This window comes from Dasypus novemcinctus, chromosome 3 (assembly GCF_030445035.2).
Source record: "Dasypus novemcinctus isolate mDasNov1 chromosome 3, mDasNov1.1.hap2, whole genome shotgun sequence".
NCBI classification, from domain to species: Eukaryota; Metazoa; Chordata; class Mammalia; order Cingulata; family Dasypodidae; genus Dasypus; species Dasypus novemcinctus.
The window spans coordinates 122,039,967-122,059,764 of record NC_080675.1 but is presented as its reverse complement, the minus strand read 5'-3'; the positions used below and the strand labels follow the sequence as shown (position 1 = coordinate 122,059,764).

Genomic DNA, 19,798 nt, shown 5'->3' with positions numbered 1-19,798 from the left:
TGAGCACAACAATTTCCTTATTCCTCTTTTGATTTCTTCCTTGACCCATTGTTTGTATAAGAGTTCCTTGTTGGATTTCCATACATTAGTGAATTTTCAAGTTCTCTCATTATTATTAGTTTTGAGCTTCATTCCATTGTGGTTGGAGAAGATACATTGCATAATTTTAATATTTTTGAATTTATTGATACTTGTTTTTGACATAACATATAATTTATTCTGGATAATAATCCATGTGCTCTAGAAAAGAATTTTATTCTGCTCTTGGATAAAGTGTTCTACATGTATCTGTAGGTCTAGTTGGTTTACAATATCATCTAAGTTTTCTATTTCCTTATTGATCTTCTGTTTAGATAGTCTATCCATTATCAAAAGTGGTGTATTGAATTCTTTCACTTTAATGTAGAACTGTCTATTTCTCCCTTCAAATCTGTCAATATTTGCTTCATACATTTTGGGGCTCTGCTGTTAGGGACATTTGTATTCATAATTGTTATGTCTTCTATTAATTGACCTCTTTTCAGTATGTAGTGATTTTCTTTGTCCCTCATTACAGTTTTTGACTTAATTTATATTTTATCTGATATTAATATAGCCACCTCGGCTCTTTGCTGGTTATTATATGTATCATACTTTTTTTTCAATCTTTTCACTTTCAGCTTAAATTAAGGTAATTTAATTTAAGTAAGTCTCTTATGAACAGCCTAGAGTTAAGTCATCCTTCTTTATCCACTCTGCCAATCTCTGCCTTTCAGTTGACTAGATTAACCCATTTCCATTTAAAGTAACTACTGCTAATGCAGAACTTTCTTCTGCCGCTTTGCTATTTGGTCTATGTAAGTCTTATACCTTTTTTGGTCCCTTAATTCTCCCATGAATTCCAACTCTCATATTTATTTGACTTTTTTTTTTAAATATTGTATCATTTTGAGTCCCTTTTCATTTCTTTCTATGTTTTTCATACATTTTTTCTGTGATAACCATGGGGCTAAAATTTAACATCTGACATCTGTAACAATCATGTTTAGTCTGATACCAACTTAACTTCAATAGCATACATATATACTCTCTATACACTTCTGTCCCCCAACCTTTTTGTTGAGTTTGTTACAAATTATGTCTTTATACATATATATATATAAAAATAGATCTAGCACTCCTTTTTATGAATTTTCATTTTAGAACCTAGAAGCAGTAAAAAGTAGAGTTATACAGCAAACAGTACAATACAATTGTACTGTCATCTATAATTACCCATACAATTACCTTTATTGGAAGTCTTTATTTCTTTATGATGCTTCTCTCCACTCTCCTTTCTTTTCAGTCTGAAGAACCCTGTATAGCATTTCTTCTAGGGCAGGTCTAATGGTGGATGAACATCCACAGGCTTTGTTTATCTGGTCAAGTCTTGATTTCTGCTCCCATTTTTGAATGACGGTCTCACTGGATGGAAAATTCTTGGTTGGCAATTGTTTTCTTTCACCCTTTACATATTTTGTCCCACCATCTTTTTGCCTTCATGGTTTCTGATGAGAAATGACATTTAATCTTATTAGGACTTCCTTGTACATAACACATTGCCTTTCTCTTGCAGTTTTCAGAACTCTCTTCTTGTCCTTGGCATTTGGCAGTTTGACTGCTATGAATCTGTGCATGGTTCTTATTGTGTTTATCCTGTTTGGGGTTCTTTGGGATTCTTGAATGTGCATATTAGTGTCTTTTGTTAAATTTGGGAAGTTTTCTGCCATTATTTCTTTGAATATTCCTTGGTCCCTTTTTCTCTCTCTTCTTCTGGGACTCTCATCATACCTATATTGATATTCTTGATGGTGTTCCACAGTATGTCCAAAATCTAGTTTTCTTTGTTAATGATTTCTGAAATGTATCTTGTTCTTTTGGATGGGGCATCATTTTTCTGTCTTGTAATCTTTTCTTGCACACACACTATATATATTTATTTATTTATTTATTTTAGGTACTGAGGCCAGGGCTTGAACCCAGGACCGCATATGTGGGAATCCAGCACTCAAACCCTGAGCCATATTGGCTCTCCTAAGTTGGTTATTTTTTGTTTGTTTGCTTTTTTTATTAAAATTTTTACTTATTTATTTTTATTTTTTTAAGAGGCATCAGAAACTGAACCCAGGACCTCCCATGTGGGAAGCAAGCGCTCAACTTCTGGAGCCACATCTGTTCCCCACATTTTAATAATTTTAAGTCTTAGATCTGGTATTTAGTCCCTGAGCTCTCTGTTCCTTATGTTTGTAGCCATTCTAGTGATATGATAGAAATTTCCTTTAGTGCCAGCAGCTAACAAAAATAAAACAAAGCAAATACACACTTCACAGTATTTGAAAATTCTGTCTCCATTGGCAGGTGTTCTCTTTCAGAGTTTAGGTTTCCTAACGAAAAAAGCAATCTGAGGTAAAGGAGTGAAGCACAGGGTCCTCTCTGTCTTTTCTGAGCCAGTGTCTTATCCTGGCTTGTTGGTGGCATTGTTTACAGAAATTTGAATGCCCCCTTTCTCCCTATGAAATAGCCTTTTCTCCCCTCCTTGGTGCTCTATTGTATAACTTAAGGCCAATAATCCTTTGCCCTGGTTTGCTTTGACATACTTGTTTCTTATACCATTTTAGGTGTCTGCAGGCTGCTTCTCACTGCAAGGCAAGTTCTAGTAGAGCAAGCCAGAGAAGAGTTTCCTGACTGATTTCTCCCTGATAGATTGTCATCAATGTAGGGGTTACTCTGCTCCCTCTGGAACAGGGTCAGGGACCCACAAGGGTAGTGCAGGCTCACCCCACGCAGGTGAGGGGGTGAGAGAGGGCCAGAAAGGGTGATACAAATTTCTCCTACCATTTTTAAAAAAGATTAATTTATTGAAGTATATCACTCATACATAAACATATGTAAACAATAAGTGTATAATAATAGTTATGAACTTACAAAACAAATATGTATGACATCATATAGGACTCTTACAACTCCCCTACCACCAATACCTAGCATTGTTGTTAAACCTTTTTAACTAATGATTAAAGAGCATTGTCAAAATATTACTACCAACCAAAGTATTTTCCCCCAACAACCATATTATTATTATCTTTATATCATTTATATATGAACATACATAAACAATTAAGTGTATAGTACAAGTTGCGAACTTACAAAGTAAACATGCATAACATCATACAGGGGTCCCATATATCAACCTTCTACCAACATCTTGCATTGTCATGAGACATTTGTTACAAATTATCAAAGAATATTGTCAAAATCTTGCTACTAATTATAATCTTATCTTACATTTGGTGTGTGTTTCCCCAACCCACCCTACTATTATTTTTAAAATATATTTTTTATGACAGAAGTTGTAAACTTATAAAACAATCATGCACATGTGCAGAATTCTCAAACAACACCCCTCTGTCAACACACCACAATATGGTGGAACATTTGCTACAGATAAGATAATATCATCTGATTGTTACCATGTCCATAGTGTACATTTGGCTTACATTTTCCATACTGCCTCATTATCAACACAGTCCATCTTTTGCATAGATGCAAGAATATTATATTACTACTAAGCACAGTCCACATGTCACTCCAGCTGTATTTTTCCCATGCTTCTCTACATTCTCAACACCCTGCAGTAGTGTGCTCTAACTCACAAAGGACACTCTTGCATCTGTACCATCAACCACAATTCTCATCTACCTCTTGGTTTACTGTGCTATTCAGTTCCTGGATTTCCTCTAGCACTCTGTCAATTGGCATTTACATACCTAGACTACTATTTTCAGCCACATCCCCATTTATAAACTAGCTGTTACTCACTATCTGTTACCATCCACTCTAACATTTCCATTCACTTTTACAGTAAAGCTAATTAAAACGTCTACATACATCAGTAGTCCATCTCAGTTCTCCTCTTATCTCCCTTAAGAATCCAACACTTACCACTAGGTCTTGAAGGTATTTTCCTACAATTTCTTCTAGGAGTTTTACGGTTCTTGCTTTTATTTTTAGGTTTTTGATACATTTTGAGTTAATTTTTGGATAAGGTGTGAGATAGGGGTCCTTCTTCCTTCTTTCGGCTATGGATATCTAATTCTTTCAGCACCATTTGTTGAATGGACTGTTCTGCCGGAGCTGTGTGGGTTTGACAGGCTAGTCAAAAATCACTTGACCATGCATGTGAGGGTCTGTTTCTGAACCATTTGATGGTTTGGTTCCATTAATCTATGTGTCTGTCTCTATGCCAGTACTGTGCGCTTTTTTTTTTTTTTACCACTATAGCTAGGTAATATGATTTAAAGTCTGCAGATGAGGGTTCACTTTTCCTTTTTATCATGTTTCTGTCTACTCAGGATCCCTTACTTACCCTTCCAAATAAATTTGATGATTGTGTTTTCAATTTCTTTTTTAATGCTGGTGGGATTTTTATTGGGATTGCATTGAATCTGTATGTCAATTTGAGTAGAATTGATGTCTTAATGACATATAGTCTTCTAATCCATGAGCATGGAATATTCTTCCAGTTATTTAGAACTTTTTTGATTTAACACTGAGTTGCAGTTTTCTGAATACAAGAGCTTTACATCATTTGTTAAATTTATTCCTGACTAGTTTAGTTTTATCTGTCATATTTTATTTTCACCACTCTGACACTTTTAGTTACTTTTATTGATATAATCTTTATTTCTAGACTCTCTTCCAGGCCTCTTTCACCTGTCTTTTATTTTCAGGCTCTAGCACACCCTTAAGTATCTCCTGAAAATCTGGTTTCCTGCTTAGAAATTCTCTCAGTTTCTGTTTGTTTGTTTTTAAAGATTCAATTTATTTATTTCTCTCCCCTCGCCCCCCCCCCCCCCAGGTTGTCTGCTCTGTTGTGTCCATTCGCTGGGTGTTCTTCCATATCCATTTACATTCTCTGTGGCACTGGGAATCTGGGTCTCTTTTTGTTGTGTGATCTTGCTACGTCAGCTCTCCTTGTGTGCAGTGTGACTCCTGGATGAGCCATGGGGTGACTCTCCTTGCAGGGTGCATTCCTTGCATGTGGGGCTCCCCTGTGCAAGGGACACCCCTGGGTGGCATGGCACTCCTTGCATGTGGCAGCACTGTGCATGGGCCAGCTCAACACACAGGCCAGGAGGCCCTGGGTTCAAACCCTGGACCTCCTATATAGTAGGCAGATGTTCTATCAGTTGAGCCACATCCACTTCCCTCTCAGTTTCTGTTTATCTTTAAATGTTCTAATCTCACCCTCATTTTTGAAAGATAGTCTTGCTGGATATAAGATTCTTGGCTGGAAGTTTTTCTCTTGTAGTATCTTAAATATATCAGAATACGTCTTCTTGCCTCCATGGTTTCTGGTGAGAAATCAGCACTTAACCTTATTGGGTATTCCTTATATGTTATGCACTGCTTTTCTCTTGCTGTTCTCAGAATTCTCTCTTTGTGTTTGGCATTTGACATTCTGATGAATATGCTTCTCGGAGTTGGTTTATTCAGATTTTTTCCGGATGGAGATATGTTGTGCTTCTTGGACATGGATAACTATGTCCTTCAATTTTCTACAATTATTTCTTCACATATTCCTTCTGCCCCTTTTCCTTTCTTTTCTCCTTCTGGGATACCCATGACATGTATGTTTGTACACCTTTTGCTGTCATTTATTTCCCTGAGACCTTGTTCAATTTTTTCCATTCTTTTCTTCATCTCTTCTTTTGTATGTTCACTTTCAGAGACCATTTCTTCAAGCTCACCAATCCTTTCTTCTGTCTCCTCAAATCTGCTATTATATGATTTCAGCATTTTTAAAATTTCACTTACTGCATCTTTCATACCCATAAGATCTGCTATTTTTCTATGTATGCTTTCAAATTCTTCTCTGTGCTCATCCAATGTCTTCTATTTATTATCCTTAATCTCTTTAGCTATCTCATTGAATTTATTAAGGAGCTTTGTTTGAACATCTATGATTAGTTGTCTCAACTCCTTTATGTCATTTGGAGGTTTATCTTGTTCCTTTAACTGGGCCATAGCCCCCTGTTTCTTGGTGTGGATTGTAATTTTTTTTGGTATCTTGGTGCCTGGATTACTACAGTATTTATTCTGGGTGCAGTTTTCCTCTTTAGTTTAGCACTTCCTGCCCTTTCTCCCTTGTTGGTTGTCCAGTAGGAGCCAAGGTTGTAATTGGTCTATAAACTGTGGAAGCTCAAGCTGCCCTCATTGCACCAGGGACCAAAGAAGCTTCTCCCAACTTTCTCCTTTGTCAGGGGGAAGGACAGAGTCCCAGCTGTTTGGAATAATCCAAGTCATTCAGGTCTAGATTATAGTTGCCCAGAGAGACTGATGAACCTTCACTCTCCTTCCTCCCCTGCCTGGGGTGGGGATTGAGCTGCAGCTGTGGGCAACAATCTATGCAATGCAGGTCCAAGATGACCACAGTTGTCCCAGTAGACTTCTGATTTTCAGTCTGTGCCAGTCAAATGTACCTGCAGTTACCTGGATGGGCTGGTGTAGGGACTGCTGGCCTCCTCCCTGCCAGAGGCAGGGTTGAAGCCTAGCCTCGGGTTGCAGGTTGATCTGGATGGAAGAAACTGGTTCCTACCATGACTGTGATTTTCAGTCAGCTGGGCTTCCCCTCAGGCTGGGGGCAGAGTCAAAATGGTGGCAACCAGCTTCTTTCCAACTTGGGTGGCTTCACACCCCAGGTATTCCCAGGATTATATCTTAGCCAGCTAAGTCTATCAATCAGTAGCCAAAATCGACAGCCTTCCAATTCCAGCCCCAGAATAGCTCAGAGTAGGATAATCACCAGCCTCCATGGCTTGGCCGGTAATTTCCCAGAGAGGCTGGCTCAGGTCACTGCAGCTTCCTCCTTGCTGGAGGTATAACTGGGGCATAGGCTAGAGCTGCAATCTGACCTGGATAGAAAGAAGCCAGTCCCCACCAGCACTGTGATTTTCAGTCAGCCCCACTTCTCATGCCAGGTGCATGAGGCAGCTACCAACCTCTTTCTGAGTTGGACAGGCTCAAACTTTAGTTGTTCTCAGGATTATACTTACTCCACTGAATTTACTCATCAGTAGCTGCAGTTGGTGCCCAACCTTCTCTTCCTCCCCCGTTTGGGAAAGTGGAGCTTACAATTCCAGCCACGGAACAGCACCCAAGGTGGCTTGTGCCTCCAGGGGAGGATGCGTACTGGACTCCATGGTGTGGAGTGCTCTACTTACGAATCTTCTCTGCAGGTGGGCAGTCTCCTCATTCCATTCCTTCAAAGATGTTGCAGGATGCGCTTTGGGCATCCTGGAGCCCCAAAAGAGGTGCTTCAGTTAGCTCCAGAGAACTCTCGGTGTTTACTAACTGCCTGCATCAGGAACTGACTCTAGGAGCTCCTTACTCCACTAACATTTTGCTGGTTGTCCTTCTCCTATCATTTTTAAAGATGCATTTTCTTGATTTGGCACTTGCCCAGTTACTGCAGCTCTTTAATTGCTTTCTGGAATTTTGAGAAAGATGGTTCTGCCAGTTTTTACTAGTTGTTCAAAGATACTGTGGGGGAATGGCAACATTGAGCATATTACACAGCCATCCTGGTCAAATGAAAGCTGCTTTTCTTTTTTAAAAAATTCATTTAAAAAATATTTCTTATTTCATTTTCCTGCATCTCTTACTTTTTTCAATTTTTTCAATTTTTTCTGCTCGATGTCATTTCTTCTGTTTTTTCTTCCTCTCCTTTGCCTGCTCCATGCTCCTAACTGATCATAATAAGAAATTAAATTAAAGTACTTGCATATTTTCAATTATCCTACTTATTGAATAAACTTTTATATTTCCCATTTGTAATGATCAAAAGAAGAAAATAGAATTTTTTGTGTTTCTTTTGAAAAGGTAAATTAAGTGGCTATTTACTTATAGGTTAACCCTCGCCCTTGTTTATGCTGTGATGGTCAGGGGGATGCAGAGTAGGAGGAGGGAGGCAGAGAAAGGGTTTGATTCCAGGCAAACGGCATATGGGTGGGACAGGATTTCATCCCCGTTATTTTTTCCTAAGGCTCTGTAGTAGAGGTGTAAGAAATCTTAAAACTTTAAACCAATCTTCCTTTCTCAAGTATTCTTTTAATATGACTTTTTTTTAAAATAGGCTGATTTGCTTCTTCTATCAAGTAGTGAGCCACATGGCCTCTGTTATGTTGAAACTGCTGAGCTTGATGGGTAAGTTATTAAAATTAGAATAATTAATTTAGTTGGTTTTAAATTTATTTAAAAGGAATGTCTTTAGAAAGAGGACTTATGCCTTATTTCTTTATTTCATTTTCTTGGAAATCAATGGAAGTCTATATTGCAAAATCCATTTGTAATTTACTGTGTTTATCTTTTGAAACTGTCTTTTCTCTTGAATTCACTGTCTTTCACAGCCAGCTAAACACACATATGTAAATTATTTTACATGGGAAATCGTCACTGGAATTCCTTAGAATTACATAATTTTTAAAAATTCCGAGTGATTTTTCTAAGGAATTGAGAGAGTAGAGGTCAAGATTCCCTGAGGAGTATCTGAGGCAACCTTTTGAAACTAAGTCAAATGAAGACAGAAAGAGAAAAGAGAGAAATGGAGTAAGGGGCAGTTCTGACATTGATGTTAAATTAGAATTAAATTACAGATTATATAGCAGTTCTGTTTCAGAGGATTCAATTTATCTGTCTGGCATAAAAACATTTGGGTGCATACATAAAGACATTATAAAGATCGCTTCATTTAATCCTAATGTAGGAATTATATAAACCCCATAGTACAGATGAGGAAACCAAGGTTTAGAAAGGCTATGCTATTTACCCACAACTTCTAGAGTGAAGCCAGGACTGTAACCTTGTAGTCTGACACCAGAGTCCATGGTTTTAATCCAGGGGTTTTAAACAAGGGTTCCATGAGCTTGAATTGAAATTTAAAAACACAAACAAAAATTGTTTTTGTGGGGACATGTTGTTGCAGTGCGATATATTTATTAAATAATACACAGTATATTGTGGACTTAGTATGCGGCCTGTGGTTTTCACCAGACTGGCAAAAGGGTCTGTGGAACAAAAAAGATTAAGAACCCATTTTAAAAATTGTTCCCAAATTATTGAGCTATTATTAAAATAGAGTTCAGTCTGCGTGACTCCAACCTTGCTTTGGGCAGGACAATTGTAACTTGACCATGAGTACCACCTAGAAAGGCTTGAAAATATTCTGGGCTTCTATTTTTGGTCTTTCTAGGATCATGATATACAGATTGAAGGCTATAGAAAATTTTCCATGTGAATAACCCACGTTATCAATTTATTTAGTTTTATTAAAACATGTCACAAAATATCTGCTGAATAAATAAAACTCACGAAGGGAAATTTCAAGATGGCCTTAAAAAGAACCGAGGGGCTTCTGCTTCTGGGAAGATGGAATAGACATGCTTTTCCTTATCCTGCCACTAAGAACAACAAAAAACCCAGAACCTGAAGAAAGGCATGGTGGTTAAGTCCCCTGGTTTTTCTTTCTGCTTTATATATTCCAGACTTGGAGCTGAAGAAGCTGGCAACCCAGCTATGCCAATGAGTGCAGAAAAAACAAGCCCCAAGAAAAGCCTATTTTCTCTAGTCAGAGGACCAGGAAAGTGGCAGCCTAACAAGACAGAAAACTTTTAGACAGTACTGCTCTACTGCAGCCAAATACCACAGGAAAAATTGTGTCCATACCCCTCCCTGTGCTAGCAAAGCCTGAATGGAGAGTTTAGATTTTCACCCTTGTGAGGCTGCACAGGGTGGTGTCAGACCACGTAGGTGGCTGAGACTTTCATCCCTGTTGGCTGGTAACAAAATCACTACCCTCTGTGATGTCAATGGAGACCATGAGGGGAGCCTGGACTTACACCCCCACTTGTCAATAATGAGGCAGTATTCCTGCTGGATGTTAGAGGAGGCCTAGTAGAAAATCAGGACTTTCACCATTGCCCAGGGCTATTGAGTAGCTATTCCCCACTCCCCACGTCCTTCGTCAGTGTTAACAGAGGTCAAATTGGACACCTGGAGTTCGACCGCCACCTGGAAGTAATGAGGTAGCATTCCTCCTTCCCCTCCTGGAACAGTGTCAGAGAAAGCAAACCAAAACAGAAGGTTTAATAAGATCCATGTCTCATAACATAGTAAGAAAATGTTCAGTTTTCAATAAAAAAAATCACTCTTTAAACTAAGTACAAGGAAGACCTCAAACTAAATGAAAAAAAGACAATCATTAGATGCTAACACTGAGATGACAGAGAGATTAAAAATATCTGACAAAGATTTTGAAGGAGTCATCAAAAAAAAATGCTTAAAGAACAATTAAAAACACTTAAAGCAAAACAAACAAACAAAAACCCACAAAGCAATAGAATATCTCAATGAAGAAATAGAAGGTATAAAAAAGAATAAATGGAAATAGGCTAAAAAATAGACCAAAAACTAATAAAGACCTAGGGACCTGAGAGACATAATAAAAGATCTAAGATTCATTTCACTGGAGACTCAGAAGGAGAGGAGAAAGAGTGAGGGGCTAAAAATGTACAAGAAGAAATAATGGCTGAAAATTTCCTGATTTGTAAACAGACAGACCTACAGAATTAAGAAGCTGAGTGAACCCCAAACAAAATGAATGCAAAGGACCCCATGCCAAGACAGATCATAATTAAGCATCCGAAAACTAAAGACAAAGAAAAATTCTTGAAAGCAGTCAGAGAAAATGACATGTTAGCCATAGGGGAAAAACAATCTGAATTACAGTGGATTTTTCATTCTAAACCAGCAGAAACTTTTGGGGAAGTATTATAATACTTTTCAAGTGCTGAAAGAAAAGAACTGCCGATCTAGAATCCTAAACCCAATGAAAATATTCTTTTTGAGTGAAGGGGAAATCAAGATGTCGTCAGGTGAAGGAAAACTAAGAGAATTTGTCACCAGCAGAACTACCCTAACGTAATTGCTAAAGACAGAAAGGAGAAAGAAGGAACTGGGGAGCATCAGGGAAGAAAAAGATCATGGTAAGCAAAAGTACCAGTAAATCCAATAGGTTTCCTTCTACTCTTGATTTTTCTAAATTATGTTTGATGGTTGAGGTGAAAGTTATAATACTCTCTGATGTGGTTTTAAATGTATATAGAGGAAATAATTAGGAAAATTATAAGTGGGGGAGAATAGAGGTATGTCAAGGGAGGTAAGGTTTCTACACTCACTGGTAAAATGATGACAGTAGTAGATTGTGATGTCATGTATATATTGTGTAATATCTAGAGCAACCACTAAAAATGCTCTACAATGAGGTATAGTCAAAAACACTATAGCTAAATCAAAATGGAATTCTAGGAATGTTCAAATAATCTCCAGGCAGACAAGAAAAAGAAAAAGAAATGAAAAACTGAGAATGAACAAACAAAAATGAATAAAGTGAGAGGAATCAGTGTACTCAATTTAAAGAAGTATTATATAATTCCAGTAATCAAAACTACAGAGTATTGGAGAAATAGAAACATAGGTCAGTGGAACAGAAAAGACAACTCAGAAATAGACCCACACAAATTGATTTTTGACAATGGTGCAAAAGCAATTCCTAGGAAAAAAGACAGCCTTTTCAACAAATGGTGCTGGAGCAATTGGGCATCCATTAGCAAAATAATGAATCTCAACCTAAGTCTCACACCTTATAAAAATTACTCAAAATGGATCATGAACTTCAGTGTGAAACATAAAACTATAAAACATTTAAGAAAGAACATAGGAAAAAATCTTTAAAGTCTGAGTTCTTAGACTTGCCACAAAAAAGCGTGATCCATAAAGGGGAAATTGATAAATTGGACTTCATAAAAATTTTTAAATTTTGCTTTATGAAAGGTCCTGTTAAGAGGATGAAAAAATAAGTTACATTCTGGGAGAAAATGTATGCAAGCCATCTATTTGACACAGGACTTTACCTAGAATATGCATATATATTCTATATATATTTTAAAAACTCACAAACTCAACAATAAAAAACTGCAAATAATCCTATTAAAAAATTATATAAATGATGAACAGGCATTTCACCAAAGAGGACAGAGGACAAATAAGTACATAAAAGATATTCAATGCCATTAGTCATTTGGGAAAGCAAATTAGAAACACAATATATCACTACACACTTCCCAGAATGGCTAAATAAAAGAGCATGACAATTCCAAATTCTGGCAAGGATGCAGAGAAACAGGATCATTCATGCATTGCTGGTGAGAGTATAATTACATAGCCACTCTGGAAAATGATTTAGAAGTTTCTCAAAAAAACTTAAATGGGCAATGACCATATGACCCAGAAACTACTATCCAAGGCATTTATCCCAGAGGAATGAAGACTTATGCTCACACAAAACCTGTGATGAGTATTTATAGAAGCTTTCTATAAATAAATTTCAGATGTCCTTCAATAGGTAAATGGTTAAACTACGATACAACCATAACCTGGAATACTACTCAGCATTACAAAGAATGGATAAATGCAACAAACCTGGATGAATCCCCAGAGAATTATGCTAAGTCTAAAAACTTAATCCCAAAAGGTCATATGCTAAAAGATTCTGTTTACAGAATATTCTTGAGATGGCAAAAGTATAGAAATGGAGAGCTGATTGGTGTTAAATGGGGAATGGATCAGGAGTGGGGTGGAGGTAGGTGAGGAGTGGTTGTGTCCGTGAAAGGGCAAGGTGAGGGATTTTTGTGGTGATGAGAATGTTCTGTATCGTGACTGTATCATGTCAATATCCTACTGGTGAAATGGTACTACAGTTTTGTAAGTTATTACCATTAGGGAAACTGAATAAAAGGTACTGGAGGACTTCCGGGAGGATGGTGGATTAGAGAGACACAGGACTCACTTCCCTCAAAGCAAAATAGCTAGAAGACAGGCAGAAATGGCCTGGAAAAACTGTTCTAGGGTATAGGACACTAACGGAAGACTGGACACCACCCAGAAGAGAGAGAGGCATGGGGAAAAAATCCCTACAGAAAGACTGTGAGTAGAAGCTGAAGCTGCAGGTTTGGCACCCTAACCCCAACCCTATAAGCAGAAAATTTTGAATTCTCTGGCCTCTGGCTGGTGGCTACAGACAGAGGAGGCTGAAGGATCCATCTGCCCAAGAAATGGGAGGGAGATGGATACAGCTTAAGGTTAATTCAGCTTTTGGCCAACAAATTTCATCAAATTACATTAACAAATTTCATCTGCCCATGAGCACTTCCAGGCTGGGTGGGACCATGCCAAGTTTGCCTTGGGAGCTGGCACAGGACTAAAGAGATCCAAACCTCTCAATCACCAACTGACCTGGACCAGTTGTTGTGGATCCAGAAGGGAGGGGAATTATTTCCTATCCAGGAAAAGGGAGGGTACTGCCAGCGAAGGTTAAAGAACCACCTCTGAGAAAGTTTGAATTGTGAGGCTCTTGAGGCAGGATCTTCTTTCACATTGTTGCTGTCAGTGTTGGAGCAAAAACACTCCTACCAAGTTTTGAACTGAGAGAGCTGATGAAGAGCGCCATCTGCTGGCTGACCAAGGAAGTTCATGTGAAGAAATTTAAGTACAAGAGACTTTTTCTGGCCTTTACAGCTTCCCTTCTCAAAGCTCTTGGAATCAAGTCTGCAACCCATTACTTTGTCCATGGCACAGATCTGAGCACCTAACAGGGACAATCCTAAAGACCTAGACTATGTTGAACTAAGAATCAAAGAATGACACTAACGCAGCATCCTGCCACTAAATACCTATTTAAGAGACAGAAATTGAGCATCAGAGTAAACTCACCATCATAATCAGATGCCCAGACATCAGAAAAAAATTATAAGCCATATTAAGAAAATGGAAGAAATGGCCCAAGAAAAGGAATATATCAAAGCCCCAAATGAGCCACAGGATTTGAGATAGCTAATTAACAGGGTTCATACAAATCTCCTGAATCAAATTAATGAGTTGAAAGACAATATGGCTAAAGAGATAAAGGCCATTAAGAAGACACTGGGTGAGCACAAAGAAGAATTTGAAAACCTGAATAGAAAAATAATAAAGCTTTTTGGAATGAACAACACAATAGGTGAGATCAAAAACACATTGGACGCATACAATGGTAGATTCAAAATGACAGAAGAAAGAACAAGTGGGGCAAAAGGCAGAACATCTGACATTGAAGAGAGAGAAGAAAAGAGAAAAGAATGGAAAAGTTGTGCAGAGGCTCAAGGAGTTGGAATGACAACATGAAGTGCAATACACATGTCATGGGAGATCAAGAAGAAGAAGAGAAGGGAAAGGGGCAAAAAGAGTATTTGAGGAAATAATGGCAGAAAATTTCCCAGCTCTTATGGAAGAAATGAATTTACATGGCCAAAAAGTACAGTGTACTGCTATCAGAATAAATCCAAATAGATCTACTCCAAGACTCATACTACTCAGAATATCAAACACCAAAGATAAAGAGAAAATTCTGAGAACAGCAAGGGAAAAGCAAATCATCACATACAAGGGATGCCCAGTAAGACTTAGTACAGATTTCTCATCGGAAACCATGAAGGAAAGAAGATAGTGGTATAATATTATTAGAACAGTGAAAGAGGAAGATTGCCAGCTAAGAATTCTTTATCTGACAAATTTTTCCTTCAGATATGAAGGTGAGTTAAAATATTCACAAATAAAAACTAAAAGAGTACATAAAATAGAATCAGCCTTTGAAGGAAAAATTAAAGGAAGCCTTACAGTCTGAAAGAAAAACATAGGGGAGAGAGGCCTGAAGGAAAGTATAGAAGACAAGAATAGCAGAAAAGATAACCAAAAGAGTAAAAAAACAGATGAAAATAAGATATGACATATGAAAGCCAAACAATAAAATGGTGGTAGTAAATAATGAATTTACAGTAATATCATGGAATGTGAATGGATTAAACTCCCCAGTCAAAAGATATAGGCTGATGGAATGGATAAAAAGCATAAGTCATCCATATGCTGCCTACAAGAGACTCACCCTAGACCCAGGGTTACAAATTGGCCAGAAATGAAAGGTTGGAAAAAGATACTTCACACAAATAGTGACCTAGAAAGAGCAGGTGTAGCCAAACTAATATCATACAAAACATACTTTACATGCAAAAAAAGTTATAAGAGATACAGAGACCATTGCATATCAATAAAAGGAACAATCCAACAGGAAGAAATAACAACCATAAACACCTATGCACGTAACCAGGGTGCCCCAAAATACATGAGGCAAATTCTGGCAAAACTGAAGGCATATCTACAATAATAGTTGAAGATTTCAACACACCACTCAGAATAACTAGACAAAGATCAACAAAGAAACAGAGAACTTGAATATGATAAACAAGCTAGACCTAACAGACATGTACAGAATGTTGCATACAAAATTAGTGAGTTATACATTTTTCTTAAGTGCTCATGGGGCTTTCTGCAGGATAGGCCACATGTTGGGTCACAAGGCAGGTCTCAATTAATATACAATGATTGAAATTATACCAAGCACCTTCTTAGATCATAATGGAATGAAACTGGAAATCAATAATAGATAAGAAAGGGGAAAATTTGCAAGTGTGTGGAGGCTAAACAACACACTCCTAAGCAATCAGTGGGTCAAAGAAGAAATTGTAAGAGAAATTATTAAATATATTGAGTGGAATGAAAGCAAGAACACATCTTATCAAAATTTATAGGATACAGTAAAGTCAGTGGTTGGGAGGGAAATTGATAGCCCTAAATACCTATATTAAAAAAGAAGAAAGAGCTAAAATCAGAGATCTAACTGAACAACTGGAGAAACTAGAACAGCAAACCAATCCCAAAACAAGGAGAAGGAAAGAAATAATACATATTAGAACAGAAATAAATGAAAGGAATTGAGGAAAAAAAGAAAAAAGAAAACAAAAACCAGAGAAAATAAACAGAACCAAAAGCTAATTTTTTTAGAAGATCAATACAATTGACAAACTCTTAGCTAGATTAACAAAGAAGAAAAGAGCAAAGATACAAATAAATAAAATCAGAAATGAAAGGGGGGAGTTATGACTGACCCCACAAAATAAGAAGGGTCATAAGAAGATACTTGAGGAACTGTAAGCCAAAAGACTAGACGATGTAGATGAAATGGACAAATTCCTCAAAATGCACAACCACCTATATTGACTCTACAAGAAATACAAGAACTCAACAAACCAATCACACTTAAAGAGATTGAAACATTCTTCAAAAATCTCCCATGAAAGAAAAGTCTAGGACCAGAGGGCTTCAGAGGTGAATTCTACCAAGCATTTTGAAAAGAATAAACACCAGTCATGTTCTCTTCCAAAAAATGAAGAGGAAGGAAAATTACTCAATACATTTTATGAAGCTGATATCACCCGAATATCAAAGCCAGATAAACATATTACAAAAAAAAAAGTTACAGACTAATTTCTCTAGTGAACATAGATGCAAAAATTCTCAAAAAAAAAACTTGCAAATAGAAACCAATAGCATATCAAAATAATTATACACCATGATGAAGTAGAATTTATTTCTGGTATGCAAAGGTGGTTCTACATAAGAGAATCAATTAACGTAATATACCTCATTAACCAACTACAGGGAAAAAACCCACATGATCATCATCTTGATTGAGGCAGAAAAGATATTTGACAATATCCATCATCCTTTTTTGATAAAAACACTTCCAAAGATAGGAATAGAAGGAAAATTCCTCAATATGATAAAGGGCATATAGGAAAACCTCACAGCCAACATTGTACTCAATGGGCAAAGATTGAAAGCTCTCCCTTGAAGATCAGGAACAAAACAAGGATACCCCTTGTCACCACTGTTATTCAATAATACTAATTGCTCCAGCTAATTTCTCTAGGTAGAGCAATTAGACAAGAGGAAAAAAATAAAAGGTATTGAAATAGGAAAAGAGGAAGTAAAACTCTTACTCTTCACAGAGACATGACACTATATTTAGAAAATTTTGTAATGTCTATGACAAAGTTATTTGATCTAATAAATGAGTTCATCAAAGTGGCAGAATATAAGATCAACATGCAAAAATTAGTAATATTTCTGCACACTAGTACTGGACAATCTGAGGAGGAAATTAGGTAAAAAAAAAATTCTATTTACATTAGCAAAAAAGACTGAAATACCTAGGAATCAATTTAATTGAACTATATTCAGAAAAATACAAAACAATGCTAAAAGAAATCAAAGAAGACCTAAACAAATGTAAAAACATTCCATGTTCCATGTTCATGAAAGACTAAATATTGTGAAGATGTCAATCCCACCCAAACTGATTTATAGATTCAATGCAATACCAACCAAAATTCCAACACCCTACTTTACAAGAATAGAAAGTGCAATTACCAAATTAATTTGGAAGGGAAAGTGCACTAGAATAGCCAAAAACATCCTAAAAAGGTAGAGCGATGTGGGAGTACCTTCACTGCCTGACCTTGAAACATATAATAAAGCTACAGTGGTCAAAACAGCATGGTCTGGCATTAAGACAGACACATTGATCAGTGGAATAGAACTGAGAGTCCAGAAGTAAATCCTAACCTCTATGGCCAACTGGTTTTGACAAAGCTACCAAGTACACATTACCAGGACAAAACAGTCTCTTCAACAAATGGTGCTGGGACAATTAGATATCCATAACCAAAAGAATGAAAAAGGACCTCATTCCCTATACAAGAGTCAACTCAAAATGGATCAAAGACCTAAATATAAAAGCCAGACCATAAAATCACTAAAAGAAAATATAGGGAAATACCTTCAAGATCTTGTGGTAGGTGGCATTTTCTTGGATCTTACACCCAAAGCATGAGCAACAAAAGAAAAAATAGATAAATGAGACCTCCTCAAAATCAAACACTTTTGCACCTCAAAGGAATTTGTCAAAAGGGTGAAAAGGCAGCCAACTAAATGGGAGAAAATATTTGGAAATCACATATTTGATAAGGGTTTAATATCCATGATACATAAAGAGATGCTACAACTCAACAATAAAAAGACCAATGACCTCATTAAAAAATGGGCAAAAGACATGAATAGACACTTGTCCAAAGAAGAAATATGAATGGCAAAAAAAAAAAAAGAAAAAAATGTTCAATATCACTAGTGATTAGGGAAATACAAATTAAGCTACAATGAGATATCATTTCACACCTATTAGAATGGCCACTATTAAAAAGTCAGAAAACTACAAGTGTGAGGATGTGGAGAGATAGGAATGCTTATTCACTATCTGTGGGGATGTAGAATAGTACAGCCACTGTGGAGAACTGTTAGGCAGTTTCTAAAGAAGGTGAATATAGTTTTTTGAAAAATAGGGTTCTTTCTTTCTTTCTCTTTCTCTCTTTTGTACTGGGGCCTGGGATTGAACCTGGGACCTCCCATGTGGAAAACAGCTGCTCAACTGCTTGAGCTACATCTGCTCCCCTGAATATAGTTTTGCCACCTGACCAGGCGACACAACTACTAGGCATATACCAAGCAAAACTGAGAGCACTGATCTGAACAGCCATCTACATACCAACGTTCACAGAGGCATTATTTCCAGTTGCCAAAAGATGCAAACAACCCAGGTGTCCATCAACCATTGAATGGATAAATAAATTTTGATATGTGTTTATGATGGAATATTATACAGTCATAAGAAGAAATGAAGTTGTGAAGTATATGACAACATGGATGAACCCGGAGGTTATTAGGTTGAGTGAAGCAAGCCAAGGCAAGAAAGGACAAATATTGTGTGAATGCGCTATTATGACCTAATTATATTGTATAAGTTCATGGAGCTAATAACTAGAATATAGGTCACCAGAAAATAGAATGCATTTATAGAATGGAAAGTTGAGGGTTAATCTTTGCAGAATTGGTGAAAATGTTGTTTATTAATCTTTGGAAATGAATAGAAAAAGTGAAAACACATCACGGCGTTCGTAACTGCTATTATATGGGTAGGACAGGGATTGAAAGGGAAAATCCAAGGTCATGTATATTACTAGAAGGAAAGCTGAAAAATGTAATGTGGGACTGTATAGTGTAGGGAAACCTCATGTGAAATATGAATATGGGTAATATTGCACATATAAGACTGTTTTACCTTGAAACTGAACAAATGTATGTTAATGTTACAAGATGTTAATATCAGGCAAAAAAAAAAAAAAAACAACCCACACATTATGCTAAGTGAAAGAAACCAGACACAAAGTACTATATATTGTATGATTTCATTTATATGAAATGTAAATATAAATGAATTTATAAAGATGGAGTTAGATTAGTGGTTATGTAGGGTTGGGTAAGCATAGAGGGATTGAGAGGTGACTGCTAAGGTGTGTAGAGTTTTTATTTTTGGAGTAATGAAATTATTCTAAAAATTTTTTTTGGTGATGAGTGCACAAAAGTGTGATTTCACTGAAAGCCAATGATTGTACACTTTCTATTAATCGCATGGTATGTGTCTATATCTCAATAAAACTTTTAAAAAAAGGTACTGGATCTCAGCATTATTTCTTACAACTGCATATAAATTTATGATTATCTCAAAATAAAGGTTTAATTAAAACACCCAAGGTTTAATTTAACTTCGGTATGTGAAGAGCAAGTTATATGCATATGTAATATATATTACTGTATATAATAAATATATATAGCTGTATCTGTATCTACATTTGTGTAAGTGTAATTCTTTTTCCTGAGATAGAATCAAATAAAATTC

The 19,798-nt window shown here is 36.7% G+C and overlaps 1 protein-coding gene across 1 annotated transcript in view; it reads left to right on the top strand.

Annotated features, from left to right (window-relative positions):
- ATP8B4 (ATPase phospholipid transporting 8B4 (putative)) overlaps positions 1 to 19,798 on the top strand; it is a 292,064-nt gene that overhangs the window by 152,616 nt on the left and 119,650 nt on the right. Inside the window, exon 8 of the mRNA XM_058294177.2 lies at positions 8,153 to 8,223. Within this exon, the coding sequence (XP_058150160.1) occupies positions 8,153 to 8,223 (71 nt within the window). The remainder of the gene's footprint in view (positions 1 to 8,152; positions 8,224 to 19,798) is intronic.